Below are 23,176 nucleotides of genomic sequence, written 5' to 3'. Positions count from 1 at the left end.
CCCAGTGGCTATAAACATAAATTAAAAATGAAATACAACTGCATTCAGGAAAATGTGTGTGTGTGTAGGGGTGCTGCATTCAGGACAATGTGTGTGTGTGTGTGGGGGGGGGGTGCTGCATTCAGGACAATGTGTGTGTGGGGGTGCTGCATTCAGGACAATGTGTGTGTGTGTGTGGGGGGGGTGCTGCATTCAGGACAATGTGTGTGTGTGTGTGTGGGGGGGGGGGGGGGTGCTGCATTCAGGACAATGTGTGTGTGGGGGTGCTGCATTCAGGACAATGTGGGGGGCTGCTGCATTCAGGACAATGTGGGGAGGGGGGTGCTGCATTCAGGACAATGTGGGGAGGGGCGATGCTGCATTCAGGACAATGTGTGTGTGGGGGGGAGGGGTGCTGCATTCAGGACAATGTGGGGGGGGGGCTGCTGCATTCAGGACAATGTGGAGGGGTGCTGCATTCAGGACAATGGTGGGGCTGCAGATGGGCAATGATTTGGCTCCATTCATGGGCACTGACCCTTTTTTGGCTTCACAGTTACAATTTAAGATTTTTACCTGAAACTTTCCTCTTAAAGTAAAGGTGCGTGTTATAAGCCGAAAAATACAGTATATCCAAATAACACACCCAAGATCATCTCTTCACCACACATAATTCTTGTTGGGCAGTGTATTAGTGATCGGACGAACACACGTATGCCGCGTACACACGGTCGGAACTTCCAACAACAAATGTTCGATGTGAGCTTTTGGTCGGACATTTCGATCGGGTGTAGGCTCCATTGGACATTTGCTGTTGGAATTTCCGACAACAAATGTTTGAGAGCTGGTTCTTAATTTTTCCGACAACAAAAGTTCTTGTCAGAAATTCCGATCGTCTGTATTCTGACGCACAAAAATCCTACGCATGCTCGGAATCATTGAACTTAATTTTCCCGGCTTGTCGTAGTGTTATACGTGACCGCGTTCTTGACGTTTCGGAATTTCCGACAACATTTGTGTGACCGTGTGTATGCAGGATAAGTTTGAGCGAACAAGCCGTCGGGGAAAAAAAATCCACGGTTTTGTTGTCGGAATGTCCGATCGTGTGGCATTAGACCATTGACCAATTTTAATGGTTAAAGAATGTCAGGTAAAATGGTCGGCCCTCACGCATGTTCCCTTCATCAAATCTGTCCCTCTTTGAAAAAAGCTTTGCAACTGGTGGAGGGCCGCCAGTTTGAGACCCCTGCTCTAAACCCCATGGTGCCCATCCTTCTGCCCTTTAATACTTTTTCCATGGCCCAAAATAGTAGTGGAAACATAGATTTGCAAACAGGTTGTAATGGCAGTGATCTCTAGCAGTGTCACATGTCGCCAGTCTCTGACTGTCTTCTACAGCAGGTTTTCGGTCAGATGATGGACACCTCCCTAGTATGTCTGTAGTTTTTGCCAGTCTTCTGTAGCTCAGCATATACTGAACATTTGTAGCCCTTTGTTGCTTTCAGGAGCTACAGCTGAGGCCCCCTGTACATTATACATTGACAATCAGTGCTATAGCTATAAACTTTCTCAACAAATCTTAAATTAGAAAAAGGAACCACTTCAGCCCTTTGGATGTATGAAGTACATTCAGAGAGTGAAGGATTAAGCACAAGCTCATGGCTGCAGTAGTGGCTATAACATTGAGTTAATTTTGGTCAGCTGGCTCCCAGTTTTAAAGTAAAAGTAATATGGGTGGCTTTATAGCCGCTCAATCACTTTAATGCCGTGTACACACGATCGGACATTCCGACAACAAAACCGTGGATTTTTTTATGATGGAGTGTTCGCTCAAACTTGTCTTGCATATACACGGTCACACAAATGTTGTCGGAAATTCCGAACGTCAAGAACACGGTCACGTACAACACTACAACAAGCCGAGAAAAATTAAGTTCAATGATTCCGAGCATGTGTAGGATTTTTAAGCGTCAGAATACAGGCGATCGGAATTTGACAAGAACTTTTGTTGTCGGAAAAATGGAGAACCAGCTCTCAAACATTTGTTGTCGGAAATTCCAACAGCAAATGTCCGATGGAGCCTACACGCGGTCGGAATATCCGACCAAAAGCTTGCATCGAACATTTGTTGTCGGAAATTCCGACCGTGTGTACGCGGCATTACAGTGCGGGTGGTGCGATTTGTTATAATATAAATACATTCCACTTACACTAAATATGTTAGTGCCTATACACTACTCCTCTTGCTGCTGTTCATTACACAATCAGATATTATACTACAAACCACAGCGCAAACAGTACCAAATTAAAGCACAAATGCTGTGCATAATACACCATAAACTTTAAATATCAAAAAACAAACAAATCATAAGATCATGAAAAAAGTCCATTATGAACTGAAAAGCAAGTAGCTAGTGAAAGTCCGTATTGGGACTTCAGAACAGTCCCAAACACAATTTTCTTCCAAAAGTGCTCTTGTGCAGAAATATTCTAAAGTGCTGTAGCGCTCCAAAATATCACACAGCGATTCTGTGCTCCACACACCCCCTTGTGCTTTAACTCACCAGATGGTATGGACCCCTTAGCAGTACTGCATGAAGGTCCGTCAGGCTTAGACCCCTTTCACACTGAGGAGTTTTTCAGGCGGTACAGCGCTAAAAATACCGCCTGAAAAACTCCTTCACTGCCTACTCAATGTGAAAGCCCGAGGGCTTTCACACTGAGGCGATGCGCTGGCGGGAGAGAAAAAAAAATCTGCTGTCAGCAGCATCTTTGGAGCGGTGAGAGGAGCGGCATGTATACCGCTTCTTCCCATTTAAAACAATGGGAAACCGCGGCAATACCGCCTCTGCAGAGGCAGAGGCGCATTGCAGGCGGTATTAACCCTTTATCGGCCGCTAGCGGGGGTTAATACCGCACCGCTAGCGGATGATTTCCGCGGAAATCCCGGCGGTATAGCGCCGCTATTTTTAGCGGCGCTATACCGTCACCGCGGTTCACGCTCCAATGTGAAAGGGGCCTTAGGCTGGTGAGCGGGGAGAAGTCTCTTCCTCTGTATCTTCCCATGCAATTGCCTTTCGTGCATGGAGAGAGAATCCATATATTGTAATAAAACATTAAAAACAGACAATATTCCAGAGTTATATTCACTTTGTACAAACATCCTTTAAGTTCTTTTTTAGGGCAGTTGGCTTGCTCCAGGAACTGGCTTGGTTCTTACATTCCACCGCTCACCGGATGTGACGTCCCTGAGGAACTCGAATCTTTGTCGACCCCTTTCGCAGGTCTTTCATAACGCCCTGGGGGAGGGGCAAAACATGTCAACATAAATTTGAGTTCCTCAGAGACATTACGTCCGGTGAGCGGTGGGACACACGCAAGGTTGTGAGAACCAAGCCAGTTCCTAGTGTGAGCCGACTGCCCTATAGAAAGAACGTAAAGGATGTTTGTACAAAGCGAATATAACTCTGGAATATTGTGCGTTTTTAATCTTGTATTACAATAAACAAGAACCTACTATACTATATGGATTCTCTCTCCTTCATGCACAAAGGCAATTACTGTATATAGGAAGATATAGAGGAAGTAACATCTCTCCACTCACCAGCCTAAACCTGATAGACCCACATGCAGTACAGCTAAGGGGTCCATACCATCTGGTGAGTTCAAGCACAAGGGGGTGTGTGGATCACAGGTTACCATGTGATATTTTGGAGCGCTACACCACTTTAGAATACTTCTGCACAGGAGCACTTTTGGAAGAAAACTGCATTTGGGACTGTTCTGAAGTCCCAATAGGGAATTTCACTAGCTACTTGCTTTTCCATTCACATTGGACTTTTTTCATGATCTTATGATTTGTTTGTTTTTGGTATTTAAAGGTTTATGATGCATGTACAGCATTTGCACTTTAATTTGGTACTGTTTGCGTTTTGTGGTTTGTGGTATAAGGTGCGATTTGTTATAACCCCTTGGTATTCTTTACCAGGATATTGACACAGACATGCTATCTTGACTCAAAAGCCTCGTACACACGATCAGTCCATCCGATGAAAACGGTCTGAAGGACAGTTGTCTTAGGTTAACCGATGAAGCTGACTGATGGTCTGATGTGCTTACACACCATTGGTTAAATAACCGATCGTGTCAGAACGCGGTGACGTAAAACACAACGATGTGCTGAAAAAAACGAAGTTCAATGCTTCAAAGCATGCGTCGACTTGATTCTGAGCATGCGCAGGTTTTTAACTGATGGTTTTGCATACTAACGATCGGTTTTGACCTATCGGTTACCAATCCATCAGTTAAATTTTAAAGCAAGTTTGCTTTCTTTTAACCGAAGGTTAAATAACCTATGGGGCCCACACACGATCGGTTTGGACCGATGAAAACGGTCCATCAGACCGTTTATCGGTTTAACCTATCGTGTGTACGAGCCTTAAGAGAGTCAGTGAGTGGGGAGTGCAGGTGGGGATCGGAGTGAAATCTGCAAAAGAACTTTAATCTGCACAATGGACTTTATTACTTAAGTTTGTTGGTAGAGACATTTATTTTGCACTAGTCACTTTTTTGTAGAAAGATTGTATGTTTTTTTTTTTTGTATAGAGGGTTTATGACCTGTTTAAATGTATTTATTTTGAACGCATTGCTTTTGGAGTATATACAAGAGCAGCACTCAGTCCTTTGCTATTTAATCACTTGGATTATATTAACCTCTCACCATAGCAGCAGCTCTGAAGTTTGTTATTTATTATTTCCACAATTTAATAAAAAAATTTGGGTTGATTGGCACTATTTAGCAGGTAACCACAGCACGTGTTTATTACCTTACCCATTAGTATATGCTGTGGAGATTTTTGTGTATCATCGTTTTTCGTGATTCGTGTACTTAAAAACTTGCCTCAAAACTCGGGGGTCGTCTTATACGCCGGTACCTGTCTTAGTTAGACCCCGGGCATCCATTATTCAAAAGCCGCGCCTCCTCCTCGTGCTGTTCTGTGATAGGCGGAAAACTCAGTTTCCCAGCAGAGCCTCTGTTCAGTGTTCCGCCTATCACGGATGTCTTCTCATCCTCGGTCGAGAGGACATCCGTGATAAATGGGAGAAAATAAATTTTGGACGGCCGCACTCCAATAAAAGGTAAAAAGGTGGTGCCTTTTATTCTGGTAAAAAAATACTACAAAAGCAAGAAAAAAACAGCAAACAGTGGGGTAATAGAGCTAACTAGTTTCACATTGATAACCAATGCTTAGTCATAGCCCGTGATAGGCGGAACACGGAACACAGGCGCTGCTGGGAAACTGAGTGTCCTGCCTATCACGGAACAGCATGATGAGGAGGCGCGGCTTTTAAATAATGGACGCCCGCAGTCTGACTGACTGACTATGCATACAGGGATAAGGTATGGGATCGTCGAGGTATGCAACGGCACAGTGAGGCATGCAACGGCACAGTGAGGCATGCAACGGCACAGTGAGGCATGAAACGGCACAGTGAGGCATGCAACGGCACAGTGAGGCATGCAATGGCACAGTGAGATTCCTGTCAGCGGTTGTTCCGGTTACCCCTTAGCTTCCAGACAGACTAGTAGGAAGAGGGGTCGTCCTATACGGCGAGTATATCCCAAAACCAAAATTTTAGGGGGTCGTCTTATACGCAGGCAAATATGGTACTTGATGCAGCCCTATATAAAAAAGGGTATTCTACTTTGTGTAAAATTCATTTTTATTATATTTTTTTCCTGGAAATATGCATTTGATTAACAGCTGCACAAATATCGTGCAATATAAAAGACAATTGCATTTATCACATTATTCAACAGGGCCTCTACTTTGAAAAAATATATAATATCATTTTATAGCCAAAAAAATCTGATGTTTAGCTGTGTGCAAAAATGAAAAAATAAACACTCAAGCTTTAGGTGCATTTTGGTGTTTGTTCAGCCAAAATGCTCTTATTTTGAATGCACAAGTGATTTTTTTTTCTTCCTCTAAATGCTCCTGCCCCTAAACTCCTGTAAATGTCTATTTGTGTATGTACACACACGGAGGGGCATTTAGGGGCAGACAAACTAAATTTAGAAAAAGGCCAAATGCCTGTAAAACAGGTGTTTTTCAGCCCAAGTGTGCATGAGGCCTTAAAGTGGAGCGGTACTATTAACCACTTAAGACCCGGACCTTTAGGCAGCTAAAGGACCTGGCCAGTTTTTGCGATTCGGCACTGCGTCGCTTTAACTGACAATTGCGACGTGGCTCCTAAACAAAATTGATGTCCTTTTTTCCCCACAAATAGAGCTTTCTTTTGGTGGTATTTGATCACCTCTGCAGTTTTTATTTTTTGCGCTATAAACAAAAATAGAGCGACAATTTTGAAAAAAATAAATGCAATATTTTTTACTTTTTGCTATAATAAATATCCCCGATACGTATTCTTCTACCTATTTTTGGTAAAAAAAAAAAAAAAAAAATCGCAATAAGTGTTTATCGATTGGTTTGCGCAAAATTTATAGCGTTTACAAAATAGGGGATAGTTTTATTGCATTTTTATTAATTCTTTTCTTTTTTACTACTAATGGCGGCAATCAGCGTTTTTTTTTTTGTGACTGCGACATTATGGCGGACAGTTCGGACACATTTTTGGGACCATTGTCATTTTCACAGCAAAAAATGCATTAAAAATGCATTGTTTACTGTGAAAATGACAATTGCAGTTTGGGAGTTAACCACACGCTGAAGGGGTTAAGTGTGACCTCATTTGTGTTTCTAACTGTAGGGGGGTGTGGCTGTAGGTGTGACGTCATTGATTGTGTTTCCCTATAAAAGGGAACACATGATCAATGACGGCACCTTAGTGAAGAACGGGGAAGCTGTGTTTACACACAGCTCTCCCCGTTCTTCAGCTCCGGGGACCGATCGCGGAACTCCAGCGGCGATCGGGTCCGAGGGTCCCGTGGTCACGGAGCTTCGAACCGGGTCGCGGGCTCGCACCCCACGGCTGGGCACTTAGAGGACGTACCTGTACGTACATGTGCCCAGCCGTGCCATTCTGCCGACGTATATGTGTAGGAGGCGGTCCTTAAGTGTTTAAAGAAAATGGCTCAGCCAATTTCAGACACAAAACCATGGAGAAAAAGTTTGTTAACTTCAGCTAAGACTCTGTTACAAGGGACCCTTTTCATGCTGACAGTGCACACGTTAGTGTAGAAAATTGTTTATTTGGACCAGCTTGCCCCAAACAAACTAGTTAAAGGGAGTATAAACCTGGAATTTAGCTTTTAGTTCTGATAAGGAGCGATACCCCTCGATTGCTGTTTATAATTTAATTATGTTCTAAATAAAGCCAAAAAAAATGAAAGTATGCAGAAAGGTGAGGTCAGGACTTCTGATCAGCACATTCTGGTGTCACAAGTCTGTTATACTGATGTCTGGTACCAGTGGCGGCTGGTGCTCAAAATTTTTGGGGGGGGCGCAAACGGAAAAAAAAAATTGCAGCCTCACTGTGCCAATCAAATGCAGCCACTGTGCCATCAATTGTCACCACTGTGCCATGCCATCAAACGCAGCCACTGTGCCATTAATTGTCACCACTGTGCCATGCCATCAAACGCAGCCACTGTGCCATCAATTGTCACCGCTGTGCCCTTTAATTGTCCCCACTGTGCCCATTGTCCCCACTGTGCCCATTGATGTCACCGCTGTGCCCTGTAAAGTGCCCCTCCCCCCCCGCCCGGCACTTACCTTTACTGGAGTCAGCCATCCACGTCCCTCGACGTCTTCTACCGCCCTCGATGACTGACAGGCGTCTCAGCCAATCAGGTTAAACTAGCCAGAATAGGCCAACCTGATTGGCTGAGACGCCTGTCAGTCTTACACAAGGAGCGCATCCCTATTGCGTTCCTTGTATAAGCTTCTGGGACCCGAGGGCTGTACACGAAAAAGCCTATCAGAGCCGTTGGCTCTGATAGGCACTTCTGTACAGCCAACCAGCTGCCATTATTCAGATGGCCGGACATGAGCGCCGGCTATCTGAATAGAACAGCGGCAACAGCGATAATAACATAGATTCATGCAATGCATGAATCTATGTTATTAGACTCAGTGGCGGTGAGAGCCAGAGGGGGCGGCGCTCCAGCGCCCTCTATGGACGAACCGCCACTGTCTGGTACAGAAAATACAGATGTGCATATATAAATGATTTACCTTATCAACATTGGCTCGTGTCTTTGCTGAAGTTTCTACGTAGTTAACATTCCACTGATCAGCTCTGCTCTTTGCTTCTTCTACAGAGACCTGTCTTTTGTCCTCCAGATCTGATTTGTTACCGACCAGAAGAAACGGGACATTCTCATCTTCTTTTACTCGCAGGATCTGCTCCCTGTGTGAAATATAGAAAATACTCTCAATAGTTCTCACCTACTAGGTTTATACATTTCTACACACCCAACCTAGGGGCCAGTTTAGTGAGAAGTCCATTATTCTATATTTTCGGAATGAGGGAAAGAGCCCACAGGAACATATGAAAAATAAGCTGGATGCAAAAGGTTCAAATATACACTAAAGTCTTAACTACCATTTTGTTTAATTGTTTTGGGTCAATGAGTTATCAGGTAGTAAGGCAAAGATTAGGATGACAGCCTATCATAATATTATACTTTCTGTAGTATCTTGTGTCTCTTATTGAAGGTCCATAATTGTCTAGTATATAAAAAGTGCCAAGGGCGCAAGCCCTTAATACTGCCTCATTCTTCGGTAATCTTAAAGTGGAACTAAAAACAAAACTTTTTTTAGCATTCTGGATGGAGTAAAGGAGGGTTATTACCTCCACAATTTGTTTCCCCATTGAGGAGATTTCCCTTAACTTCCTGTCCCATAGTCAAAACAGGAAGGGAGAGGAAATCCCTCCAAAAGTGAGGGTGTCATCAGACCTATTGTCCCCATTGGAAGATTTCCCTTCTATTAGGCAGCCCATACATCATTTTTTTTTTTTTGTTTTCTTATTCAACTAGCAGGCTGAGCAGAAAAACGGAAAATTGTATACTCACCTTTCCGTAATTTTCCTTTCCTGACGCATCTTCATGGCAGCACACACTGGGTTGTGACTCCGCCCCCACAACCTGACAGGATTGGTTAGCTATAAATTCGAAGAGGAGACACCCGGCATCATTCTCCGTAAATATCATCATCATTGAACAACAGGGTGGGCAGCTGTGTGCTGCCATGAAGATGCGTCAGGAAAGGAAAATTACGGAAAGGTGAGTATACAATTTTCCGTTTTCCTGACGCATTCATGGCAGCACACACTGGGAAATAACTCGCTAGTCGGGCGGGTTCAATGCAAAAAGTTTTTTATTTTCTTATAGAGCCGAAGAATTGGCCCTGAAGATAGATCTGCCAAATTCGGAAGTTGCCAACAGAGCGGCGTCCACCCTATAGTGGGTGATGAAGGTATGCCTGGAGGACCAGGTTGCTGCTCTGCAGATGGTCTCTGAAGAGACTCCACAATAAGCTGCCCAAGAGGTAGCCACTGCCCTGGTTGAATGCGCTTTGATGCCTTCTGGGATCTCCAGCTGTTGAGTGGAATATGCTTTCCCGATCGCTTTAACTAGCCAAGAGGCGATGGTCCGAGAGGAGGCAGCCTGACCTCGTCTGGCTCCGTGAGGTATAATCAGGAGGGTGTCTGTTGACCGAAGGTGGATAGTGGCCGACAGGTAGTTAGAAATTGCAGACTTAATGTCCAAGGCATGCGGTTCACCCTCTTCGTTAGAAAGACATGGCAAGACGATGTCCTGGCCGTAATGGAAGGCCGAAGTAACCTTGGGGAGGAAGCGATCCGAAGGCCTTAGTATCACCCTGTCGGGCAGGAAAACTAAGTATGGCTCTTTCGACATGAGAGCTTGCAACTCCGACACTCTCCTAGCCGAAGCAATGGCAATGAGGAAGGTCAATTTCAGGGTCAGGTCCCATAAGGAGATAGAGTTGAGTGGGAAGAAGGGAGGATTGGACAGCGCCTCCAGAACTACCGAAAGATCCCAGGCCGGAAAGGATGGTTTTCTGGGCGGCCTAATCTTAATACATGCCTTCATGAACTGAATTATCAACGGGTGTAGAGCCCATCTAGTGCCCGTCTTGGCAGACAGAGCGGAGATCTGTACTTTCAGGGTGCTTGAGCTCAGGCCTTTGTCAATGCCTGTCTGTAGGAATTCTAGGATTTGGTAAGGATCCGGAGAGGCGTGATTCCAACCTTTGAGTTGTGCCAAGTGGGCGAATCTTTCCCAAACTCTGGTGTAGACCGTGTTTGTGGTGATCTTCCTGGCCTGCATTAAGGTTGCTATAACTGCCTGGGAACATCCTTGTTCTCTAAGCCTAGCCCTCTCAACCTCCATGCTGTTAAGTGGAGTCTGTCCGGAGCCGGATGGAGGAGCTGACCCTGGTGAAGGAGGTCTGCTGAGACCGGTAGGTGGATTGGAGGTCGGGTATTGAGTTGCAGGAGAGTCGTGAACCACGGTCTCCTTGGCCAGAATGGTATTATTGCGATCACCGTGGCCGATGATCTTCGGAGCCGGGATAGGAACCTTGCTATCAAGGGAGTTGGGGGAAAGATGTACCCCAGGTTGAAGTTCCATGGATGAAGAAGGCAATCTGTCCCCTCTGCTGTCGGAAAGGGAACTCTGGAAAGAAACCTCACGCATTTGGCATTTGCTGGTGTTGCTGCCAGGTCGATCTCTGGAGCCCCCCATGCCTCCGTGAGAATGGAGAACTCCCGGAGGTTCAGAGACCACTCGTTGTTTGAACGAAGTTCCCTGCTCAGGAAGTCGGCTAGCGTGTTCTGTGCCGCTGGAACGTAAACTGCTCTCAGGTCTAATAGTTGAGCCTGTGCCCATTCCATTATGGGGTGAACCTCCTCTAATAGAGTGTGGCTTCGTGTACCGCCCTGTCTCTGGACATAGGCTACCGCCACCTTGTTGTCCATCCGGATTAAAACAGTCTTCCCCTGTAGCAGAGGCGCGAAGGCTAAGAGTGCCTGGAACGCAGCTCGGAGCTCCAAAATGTTCGAAACTGTGCCCCGGGCAGGGAAGTGCCACGGTCCCTGGGCAGTCTGGTCCCGGTAGTGAGCTCCCCAGCCCTTCTCGCTGGCATCCGAGGTCACGATCTCCGGACTCGGAGGAACTATAGGTCTGGATCTCCTGAGGTTGGGAGGATATGTCCACCATACAAGAGCTTGTTTCACTTGACTGGGGATTCTGATATGTTGGTGCATTGAAACTCCGTCCCACTGTCTTAGAAAGGAGTTCTGGAAGGTCCTCATGTTCCATTGGGACCACTGCATCATGGGAATAGTTGAAGACATTGAGCCCAGTACGCTGAGGCAGGTTCTGGCTGACGCGAGTTTGGAGTTCAGTAAATTCCGTACCTTCTGAACTAGGGGTTCCACCTTCTCCAGGGGCAGCTGTACCCTGTTCTGTTTGGTGTCCAATTCTGCCCCAAGGAATGTCATCACCTGTGAGGGTTGAAGGCTGCTCTTCCGCCAATTGACCAGCCAGCCGAAATTCTGAAGGGTAGAGATCAGGATTTCCCGCTGGAGGAGCAGAGTCTCCTGGCTTGCTGCTAAAAGCAGGATGTCGTCTAGGTAGTGATGTACCCGGAGCCCCCTCTCCCTGAGGAGGGCTATGAGAGGTAGGAGGACCTTTGTGAACGTCCTGGGTGCCGAAGAGATGCCGAACGGTAGGCAACGGAATTGGAAGTGATGTTGGCTGATGGAAAAGCGTAGAAACTTCTGAAAGGCAGGATGGATTGGCACATGGAGGTAGGCGTCGGAAAGATCCACTGACAGCATCCAATCCCCGAGATTTACTGCCAGAAGAATAGACTGGAGGCTCTCCATCTTGAAAGCTTCTATCTGAATTCTCCTGTTGAGTCGCTTGAGGTCCAGAACGGGCCGAAGGTCCCCTGATTTCTTTCGGACCAAAAATAGAGGGGAATAAAATCCCCTGCCTCTTTGGTGCGAAGGAACTTCTGCGACTGCTCCCTTCAGGACTAGCTCCGAAACATATCGGACGAGAAGCTTCCTCTTGTCCGGAGAAGATGGAATCTTGGTGGGTTGGAAGACGGTGTGAGGCAATGCCCCCATAAAGTTCCACTTGTGACCCTGATCGATCGTGGAAAGAGTCCATGGGTCGTTTATGTGCTCTGACCACACTTGTGCGAAAGCCCTGAGCCTGGCGCCCACCTGAGCTGGGTGGGCAGGCAAAGCTTCAAAAAGATTTTGGTTGTTCCCCTGCGGTAACGGCTTTGGCCTTCTGAGCCCTTGCAAAGGGAGGGCGAGAAGCTCTCCAATCTCTCCTAAACTCCCTGCCGGGGCGATAGGTTCTGGCATCTCTGTATCTGTCAGGCAGATTTCGCCTGAAGGTAGGGCCCCTCTGCGGTTTGGGCCTCCTGTCCGAGGGAATAAGCCCCGACTTTCCTCCCGTGACCTTGGAGATCGCTGAATCCAACTTAGCGCCGAACAAGTTTGTGCCGTCGTATGGTATCTTGCACCAATTGGATTTTGATGTTGTGTCAGCGACCCAGGGTTTCAGCCATAAGGCTCTGCGGGCCATCACTGAGGCTAGCATGGATCTAGCCGAGGAGCGAATGGCGTCTACTGAAGCCCCCGCCACAAAGTCGCCCGCCAGCCTGATCTCCTGTAAAGAGGATACCACCTCCGCCTGGTCAGTACCTTCTAGGAGGGCCTTCTCAGCATTGGCTGCCCATGCGGAAATGGCTCTGGCAACAGCCGCCGTGGTAATAGCTGGTCTGCAGGCTCCCCCTGCCGTAGAGTATGCCTTTTTTAGCTCCAAGTCAATCTTGCGGTCGAGAACGTCTCGGAACGAGACCGCGTCCTCTATAGGCAGCGTGACATGCCTGGCTAGCCGCATTAAGGATGAATCAACGATGGGAGCGTTGATGAGAGAAGAAACCTTAGACTCCCTCAGAGGGTATAACTTAGCGAGCTTATTAGACAGACCGGGCCGCTTATCTGGTCTTTCCCACTCGTCCTTGATGAGGTCTTCCAATTCCTCAATGAAGGGGAACAGTTCGGGGTCCCTCCTTAATTCTGGAAAGTATTTCCCCACCTTTGGTGGTTCCGCCACAGGCTCTTCCCATCCTATGGCCTCTTTAACGGAGCGTGCAAAGGGCTCGACCAAGCAAAAATCAAAGCCTGAAATCATCTCCTGTTCCTCCTGATCGGGAAAGGATCCTGCCGGCTGAGCATACGGATTGAAGGCTGAAGAGGTGCCCGGAGTGGGTTCATCGCAGGCCAGGGGGGCCATGGTCCAGGCTGCTTCCTGCGTAGGCTCTCCTGAGCGATCAGAAGCGACTCTGGTATCCGTCTCCCTTTCCTTCGTTGCTTCGTTGAAGCATGAGTGACAGGCTAGTTTTCCTGGCATTGCAGTAGCACCGCATACCCAGCAGGCGTTTGCTGCAGGACGGGCATGGTAATGTTCACGGTGCGATGAGGGAGACCGTCTGCGGTGGGACCGACTGCGACGGGAGCGGCTGTGGCGTGATCGGCTGTGCCTTGATCGATGGTAACGGGAGGAAGACCTCGACCGACTTCTGTGGGACTTCCGGCTTGATGCATGCCTGGATCTCTCCCTGCGTCGTGGGCTTGCGTCTCTTGGCCTGGGACTGCAAAAAAAGGCAGTGTTCAGTGGCCGGCTCTCTTTTGTTTCTTCGCTACTTACCCGTCATATGATGGCCTCCATACCTCGTTTGTTGGTGGTGGTCTGCTAGGGCAGTGGGTTCCATGAAGAGGACAGGGACAGCAGCAGATATGGAAGCTGGAGGAAAAATGCATAAAGAGAGGTTAAAAAAGGGCAGGAATAGAAATGCCTGGAAGGGAATATGAGCTGGAGTACCTGGGAAAGAAATCCAGAGAAAAAACAGCAGAGCAGCAGCCTAGGGAAGGAAAACAAAAAATGTCATTTTTTTTCTTTCTTTTAAATTCGGCGCCGCCGTCGCGGCGCTGATGACGTCATCGCGCATGCGCAGTAGCGCCGCGCGCATCCCGCCGCCATCTTGGAAGAGGGCGAAAGACACTGGCGCTGTCATCAGTGTGCTGCGCCCAGCGCCGAATGGACAGGAGGACGCAGGTAGGCGGGGAAGAAGCATGGGACTACAAGGACCTGCAAGCCCAGCATAAGGAGGTACACTAAGGGCAGAAATAAATAAGGTTAAGCAGGCAAAAACGAGGGTGCATAAAAACACAGCAAGAAACACAGCAGAGCAGCAGCTCTATGGTAAAGGATACTGATCATACAGAGTAACCCACTGCCGAATCTAAGCTTGTTTAAAGCTTGTAATATGCCAGGATATTGCCGGGATTTTAGCCCTTGAGACCACCAGAGCAGGGCTCCCCCCATAAAGCTCTATTAGAGACTGCACAGGGGGGACTTCCAAACAGGAGAGGCTGAACCTGCAGGGGCGATAGCGGTAGGAGGCAGCTGTACGTCCACGTCCTTGTCAGGTGAGGATAAAAAAGAGAATGATGCCGGGTGTCTCCTCTTCGAATTTATAGCTAACCAATCCTGTCAGGTTGTGGGGGCGGAGTCACAACCCAGTGTGTGCTGCCATGAATGCGTCAGGAAAAATAATTCTGACAGTGGGGAGGCTTTCCTGTCTTCAGAATACATAGATCAGTGCCGCTATAGATTGGGAAAAACCCGATAGGCTGGTTGCACAGAAGTCGATCAGTAGATTTACTTCTGTACAACCAGCCTGGCGAAACATGGATCAAAATTCACCGGGTTCCTGCCAAACCAGACAGATTTCAATCCATGTGTGGCCAGCTTTACTGTTCTGTTAAAGCGGTTGTATAATCACTTTTGGAACTTTTACCTACAGGTAAGCCTATAATACCCAGAAGACGCGCCGAGGCAACATGTCAGCTACCCCGGTGTGGACCAGGTGAGTTACCGATGCCTCGTTCTAAAGTAAGTATTTCAAAATGAGCTAGTATGCGGTGCATACTAGCTCATTATGCCTTTTTCCTTACATGTTATGGGACTATAAAACCGCTTTAACAACCCAAGATTTTCTTCTATTTTCAATGAAAACAGTAAACAGGACAAATAGAGAGGGTGACTATCCCTAATGGTGGTACAGACAGCAATAAGAGCCGACAAGCTATTCAATACCAAAGGGGGAAAAAAAATGTGTGTGTGTGTGTGTTTACTATAATTGTACCACTAGAGGGAGCTCTATAACAACATATACAATTTAAACTGAAAAGCATGTTTAGTCACAGGCAACAAAACCTCCATTTTACGTTAAAGAAAAAGGAAGTAAAAGTAGCACAAAAGGCACACACACACACACACACACAATATATATATATATATATATATATATATACATACACACACACACACACACACACACATACATATACACAGAGAGGGGGGGCACAAAAAAACATATAATCACTTCAACATGAAAAATATATGCATAAAAATGTTATTACTGGACTTATATAAACATCAAAGGGTATCTGTAAGTCACACTGCAATTATGCCGTCACATTAGGTGCTCAAAGTAGTCAACATTAGAATCAAAACACTTTGATTTCGGTAAACTACTGCATGAACATTGAATAGAGTTTCCACAGGAATGGCTCTGCATAATTTTTCTATTTCTTCCTGTAGTGCAGTCAGTGTAGGTGGATTTCTACGGTACATCACATCCTGTAGACCCCCTTCACACTGGGGCAGTGCCACTGGGTGTTAGCGGTAAAGTGACACTAGTTTTAGTGGCGCTTTACCTCTATTATAGCATCGGCTTTTTGGCCGCTAGTGGGGCGCTTTTAACGCTAAAGACAGAAGAAAGGGTTGATAGCGCTGAAAAAGCGATTTGCAGGCACTTCAGCAGCACTGCCCATTCATTTCAACTCTGTATTAATGACCATGGTTTTGGAAATGGATGCCAAATAAACTCATATGTGATGGTCTATAAATACACTATGAGCATGGAAATATATACAGTGCATACATAGCAGAAGATTACATTAAATAAATTATGTTTTGTTTTACTTTACTTGTGATAAATCTGAGTAAAACTATTTTAGAACATTGTAATTGGGATTTGTATGACATTATTAACATATACTTCTGATTTTAAAAAAACAATAATCTGTACATGGAAACATTAGTAAAATGAGGTTTAGAAAATGACTAGATCAGTCAAAAAGTATGAGGGCATTTTGTCTTCTGAGCCATACTTTAATATGTAACAAATATGTAGGATGTGTGTGTACTTTGCATTTCAGTACTGCTCCACTATAATGGTCAAGGGTGTTTCAGTTATACTACGTAAGATTGTGCAAATTGAAATTTTACCTTGTCTGCTTTCTGCTCATTACTTTCCACTGCAAAAGTAAAAGTTGGTGGACCTGGCTCCCCACCAAAGTATAGTGGATATAAAAAGTCTACACACACCTGTTAAAATGTTAGGTTTCTGTGGTGTAAAAACTAGGTGTTGCCATTATTTAAAGTGCCTTTGATTAAACCAAAATAAAGTTCAGCTGTTCTAGTAGGTCTTTCCTGACATTTTCTTAGTCGCATCCTATAGCAAAAGCCATGATCTGCAGAGAGCTTCCAAAGCATCAGAGGGATCTCAAGGTTAAAAGGTACATTTTTTTTTTCAGAAAGGCATTAGTTATACCATGGAACACAGTGAAGACAGTCATCATCAAGTGGAGAAAATATGGCATAACAGTGACATTACCAAGATCTGGATGTCCCTCCAAAATTGATAAAAAACCGAGACGAAAATATATGTCAAGGAGGCTGCCAAAAGACCTACAACACAGTGTTGCCAACCGTCCGTATTTTTACAGACAGTTTGTAAAAACTGGCAATTTTCCCCCCCGTTCGTAAATGTCCATGGTTGCGGGAATGTGCCAGTAAAAATAGCCGAGAACGGTTCGGCTTGGAACTGCGCATGGAGATTGGAGGCAGGGGGTGATGGTGGCTGCGGTGGCACCGCAGAGGGGGATGGAGGCAGGGGGTGATTGGAGGCAGGGGGTGTTGGTGGCCCTGCAGAGGGGGATGGTGGCACCACAAAGGGTGGGGGATGGAGACAGGGGTTGTTGGTGGCACCGCAGAGGGGGATGGAGGCAGGGGGTAATTGGAGGCAGGGGGTCTGGGGGAGATTGGAGGCAGAGGGAGGTTGGGGAGGCAGAGGGAGATTGGAGGCAGAGGGAGATTGTGGCACCGCAGATGGGACTGAAGGCAGAGGGTGAAGGCAGGGGGTGTTGGTGGCAGAGGGGGCTGGAGGCAAGGGGTGATGTGACTAAATAATTTACCCTTATATCGAAAATAAAAAATATATATATGTTTTTTTACCTTAATATATACCTTAAATCACATTGCTATTTGCCTAGCGTTCTTGTTTGTAGCCTAAATACGAAAATTTGCACCTAAAAATGTAGTTTAGTAACTTTTGTAAAATGCCAGTAAAAACGTGTCTGCGCCAGTAAATTTCAATCTGGTAGGTTGGCAACACTGCTACAACAACATTAAAGGAGTTGTAGGCATATCTGGCAATTACTGGCTATGTGGTACATGTGACAACAATCTCCCCTAGTCTTCATATGTCTGGGCTATTGGGTAGAGTGGCAAGACGGAATCATTTTCTTACAAAGAAAAACATCCAAGCCTGGCTAAATTTTGCAAAAACACATCTGAAGTCTCCCAAAAGCACGCAGGAAAATGTGTTTTTCCAAAGTCTGGACCGGCTGAGTGTCGTCTGCCAGCAGTGTGCTTTAGCCCGCTGTCGGCTGAATACAGTGCACTTTGTTCTGAAAAAGAGCTTTGGCCCTACTTCTCCTTTAGGTCTGTGACCTCTAAACTGTGGCCTGTGGGCCAGATGCAACAGCTTGCTTGCCTTTATCCAGCCCACAGGACATTATTCCTCCCACTGACATCTATGGTGTTGCACTACTACTCCTATTGATATGAAGAACAGGGCACAATTTCTCTCACTGACACCAACTATGGGGCACTACTTGTCCCATTAGTACCAACAATTTGGCACCCCACTGATACCAACAAAGGATCACTATTCCTCCCACCAATGACAGGGCACTATTATTCTCACCGATACCAACGATGGGGCACAATTCTTTACACTGACACCAATGATGGGGCACCCCACTGATACCAAAGGGTAACTATGCCTTCCACTAATACCAATGATGGGGCACTAGTCCTCTTCTTACTGACCAGAGGCATTATATATATATATATATATATATATATATATATATATACACACACACACACACACACACACATACACACACACACCCCCCTTTTTTTTTTTTACGATATTCGACCACCAAGCTTGAGGCCCTATTTGCTCCCACTGATGCTGGGACATTTTCTACTCCCACTGGTCACAGTTCAGTTCCCCTGAAGTCTGAAGGACAGTAAACTGGCCCATTCTTTAGAGGGTTTGGAGACCTCCAGTTTAACTGTCTGTAAGCTGCTGTGTGTCAACGGTTATCTTAAATGAAAATGACAACTGAATTGGCTATAAAAAAAAATAAAAAAAAAAAAATAACTCTTTATTACTTTTCTGGACGAAACAAATAAAACCCACCTGAAGTCTGCAGTAGCAGCAAAGGATTCCTGTTCTGTGATGGAGAAGACACAGAGAAATCCCTCTCCACTGCGGAAGTAATTGTCTCTGATAGCAGCATAATCCTCCTGACCCGCAGTGTCCAAGATGTCAATCTGGACCTCAACTCCATCCAGCACAACTTTCTTGCGGTAACTGTCTGCTTTCGTTGGTTCATAGTCTTCTACAAACTAGAAAACATATGCAAGTCTGATAAGCTAAACTAAAACAAATGCCACCTAGATTGATAGTAATACTCATAATTTCAGCGTACCACATTCCACAGATGATCATTTAGTTGAGAGCAGGTCTAAAGGTTCATTCAGAGATGAAGAGGGCTGTACAACACCAGAGTTCAGAGCATACAGGATGACAGACGCCACAGTTCTACAGATATAGGTGCACATCTGAGGGGTTACATGTGTACAAGGACAAATGAGTGGCCCCAGACACAAGCTGTTTGTGGTTATGCCCCCTCGACAGAAGCCAGCTGAATGGTCGGCCAGGTGTCCAGGGTCCGTGATCAATTCAATCCCTGTACACATGTAGCAGATATATGATTGCATCTGTACTGCTGCAGCTCCTGTAGTGCTGGACACAAATCATCAAAGATAATGGATGCTCCACATAGTGCATTAAAAGTATAAAATGTTTATTAAAAAAGAGGTTTTGTAATACACTTACAAATGTTGCAGAAAAATAGGCCTTAAAGCGGAGGTTCGCCCAAAAGTGATCCTCCGCTTTTCGGAACCCTCACCCTGTATAAAACAGGTATTTGCACCACTTCCGGGTTTTGACTCCCGCGGGAGTCTGGCCCCTCTGCGTCACCCCCCGTTGTGTTCTGGGAAACACTCGGCTCCCAGAACACAACAGGAACCAGTGGAACTGCACAGACCGACTCGCGCATGCGCAGTAGGGAACCGGGCAGTGAAGCCGCAGCACTTCACTTCCCGATTCCCTTACAGAGGATGGCGGCGGGGGGAAGCCGAGCTACCGCTCCGCTTCGGCAGACACGCTGGACAGGTAAGTGTTATTTTTTAAAAGTCAGCAGCTGCTGTATTTGTAGCTGATGACTTTTTAAAAAATTTTTTTGAAGGTGAACCCCCTCTATAAATTTTGGTGTGCTGGGCGGTACACAAAACACTGACACCCATCCTGAGGAACCGTATGGAGCTCGAGGTGACGTCAGTACGCCACTCCGCCCTACGCCCGTTTCGTAATAACTTACTTCATCCAGGGGCATCCATTATCTTTTACATATCGGATATGCCTACTTTGTGTCCGGCATTGGATGAAAGTTACTGCCCAAGGTTCGGATTTGTTTGAGCTGTTTTCTGGAGTGAGAATTTTTGATTACATGCACATAGTAATCCTCTGTCATAGAGGATCATGGCAAGCTGGTAAGAAGTACCAGCTTGCCATGATTTCTGTTGATTGGAGGATTCATCACGTTTTTAGACACGATAGTTATCAACTTATGGACTTTTTCTGCACTGAGCACTGGTGTTTATTATTTGGTGTTCATTAACATCAAACATTTATGGACTGTATATTTTAGGGATTTCATTGGAATTACACATATTGGTTACAACCATATTATTAATTGATTTAATTAATTGTCATGAGACCATTATTATAATGGTAATTGATGTATTTATGTTTATTACTAGCCTGTTGTGGGTTATATTTATATATTTTGGTGATTGAATTTTTCAAATTATTATTACCATAAGGTTAGGGAGTAGCGCAATTTATTTTTATGCCTTTTTCAGTACCAATTGTTTACATGTTAATCGCAGCTCCCAATTGAATAGCTGCGACCTGGTTTTGCAGCTTTCTTTTTTTCTAGTACTTCTAGCGCAGTTTTCCAATTTTCCATATTAGTAAGGTCAAACCAATGTTTGTTTCCAGCCGCAGTGACAAGAAAATGGGAAGGTTCAAGATGGAAATTTAATCCTAAAATAAAAATTCTAACAGTGAGTGTGTTTTTTTCAGTCAGGTCCATTCATTCCAAAATCGAATGGTAATAGCAAGCAACATTTTGGATAACATTAGAATGATATCCATCAAATGTACCAAGAGCTTTCATACAAATTTTGGTACGAATGTTCATACGAACGGTTCATTCGAAAATATACTAGTGCATGGCCAGCTTTAGGAAATTCTCTCTTAAGCCTCGTACACACGCTTAGATTTTTCGACGGAAATTGTGTAATGGCAGGCTGTTGTCGGAAAATATCCGACCGTTTGTATGCTACATCGGACAATTGTCGCATTTTCCACAGACAAATGTTGAATAGCATGCTTTAAAATTATCTGCCAACAAATGTGTGCTGTCGAATTATCCGATTGTGTGTACATAAGTCCTCCGGACAAAAATCCAAAGTACAAACACGCATGCTCAGAAGCAATGCTCACCATAACACAACATTAGCAAAAGTTGTCCAAGGTTGGCGCTAAAGAGCTGAAAAAACACAGTTTTGTGTTTGTTGGCCAACAATTCTTTGCCATTTGTTTGTATGCAATACAAGTTCCCGGCCAACGCACTTCGGACAAAAGTCCTACGCTTTGTCCGATGAAAATCCCATCGTGTGTACGAGGCTTTAGACAGTTGACACAGCAACAAGTGTTCCTATTGGAAGACTTCTTGTTCCAGAGACGGCTCAAAATTTTGGATTTCCCTTGTTCCACTGAATATTGACAAAGAGAGAGAATCTCCCCAGCGGGGCAACATACAACTGTAAAACTTGATATGGTTGCTAACCTGTTCCTAATTTTAGGAAAAAAATATACCATTTAAAATGTAACTGCTACTGCAGACTTCTGTTTAAAACAACGACCAAAGGCCCAAAACGTGCTTCCAGGTGTAAATTAAAGTGCAAAGTGGTCTCTCTTGTGTTTACCTCATCATACATAAACTGAAGAGTTAAGGCAGATTTTCCTACACCGCCACTTCCCACCATGATGACTTTATGTAATGCCAAGGAATTCTGCCCCTTAGGCTTATTAGCTGCCATCTTTGGACTCGTTTTCAGTTCCCGATGGTAAGAAATATCAATCTGAAAGACAAAATAAAACAAGATTTAATCTCATGGTTAAATGTCTCTGTAAGAAATTGGCATTGGCTTTGAAAATACCTACATACTTTGTTCTGGATGAAGAGATCTTAAAGAAATAGTAATCTACACCAGAGGTGTCCAACCTGTGGTCCACGGGCCACACGTGGCCCAAGACGGCTATGAATGTGGCCCAACATGAATTTGTAAAGTTACTTAAAAATTTAGATTTGGGGGATTTTGTTTGTAAAAATGCATTTTACACTTAGTGAACACACGCGGCTGAAGAAAAATGTGACAGTGACTCTTTACTAGACTTTTATACGTTTTATCAGCATCAAAAAGTGTTTTATGTTGCCCCTTTAAATAAATACATAATAAAAAATGATATATAATCTATATATATATATATATATATATATATATATATATATATATATATATATATATATATATATATATATATATATATATACATAAATTAGGTTACTCAGATAGGTAGGTGGAGAGGGGGCAGGGAAAGCCGCCCCCGCCAGGAGAAGACAGTAATTATCACTAACTGATATAGCAGCCGCTTGTGATAACCAAAAGCTAATCCTGCAGACTGGCTGTACCCAAGTTGATCAATCAATTTTGTAATTAAAGTGGAGTTTCCATCCCAAAATGTTGTTTTCATTATTGTGCTCATTAGACCTAAAAAAGAAAAAAAAATGTTTTACTCATCTGGAAATGCCTGTTGCTATGCAGTCCCACGAGATCTGCCTTTGGAATCACCTAGGATCCTGACATCATCTCCCTCTAATGCTCCTGGGAAATGTGTGTCATTTCCCAGGATGCAGTGCGCTACCCAATAATCACTCCCCATCCAAGACTTCCAGGAAGTGCTTGTGGGCTTCAAAATGCCCACAAGCAAAATGACAACGGTGTGGACATAGTTTTATAAACTATCTTTTTTGAATAACTTTTGAGCGGCGGCGGATTGTAAAATAGTAAGTGACCGGATTTATATTATAAAAACGCATGATGAAAGGACATACATTTAAAAAATGCTAATTGTGGTTGGAACCCCGCTTTAAGCCTGCCCATTAATGGTTCGAATCTCGGATGGACTTGAACCGTGTACGAGAGGCCGAAGACCATAAAGGAAAAATGTAAGCCCACATTTTATGCCCCGTAGGATTTTTTTGTGCCATCCACATGTCCAGAGATCATTGTGCCAAACATTTAAATAATATATATTGGCCCAGATTCAAGAAGCTATTGCGCCCGCGCAACCATAGTTGCGCGGCGCAATAGCTGTTTTGCTCCCGCGTAGCGAATGCCCCTGATTCAGGAACATCGCTACGCGGACTGCAGCCTAGGATATTACAGACATAAGCCTCCTTATGCCTTCATATCTCAGGCTGCATTCTTGCGTTGGCCGCTAGGGGGCGCGGCCATTGTGATCGGCGTATAGTATGCAAATTGCATACTACCACCGATTCA

At 45.0% G+C, this 23,176-nt stretch overlaps 1 protein-coding gene across 1 annotated transcript in view; it reads right to left on the bottom strand.

The window, feature by feature from the left end:
• Window positions 1-23,176, bottom strand: part of RALA (RAS like proto-oncogene A) — a 61,329-nt gene that overhangs the window by 1,048 nt on the left and 37,105 nt on the right. Inside the window, exons 2-4 of the mRNA XM_040353238.1 lie at window positions 21,539-21,694; window positions 18,618-18,826; window positions 8,178-8,352 (exon numbers count right to left, since the gene is read on the bottom strand). Of these exons, the coding sequence (XP_040209172.1) occupies window positions 8,178-8,352; window positions 18,618-18,826; window positions 21,539-21,652 (498 nt within the window). The 5' untranslated portion in view covers window positions 21,653-21,694. The remainder of the gene's footprint in view (window positions 1-8,177; window positions 8,353-18,617; window positions 18,827-21,538; window positions 21,695-23,176) is intronic.

The sequence above is a fragment of the Rana temporaria genome, chromosome 5 (assembly GCF_905171775.1).
Source record: "Rana temporaria chromosome 5, aRanTem1.1, whole genome shotgun sequence".
NCBI lineage: Eukaryota > Metazoa > Chordata > Amphibia > Anura > Ranidae > Rana > Rana temporaria.
The sequence above is the reverse complement of the archived record's forward strand: the minus strand, read 5'-3'. Positions and strand labels throughout refer to the sequence as shown.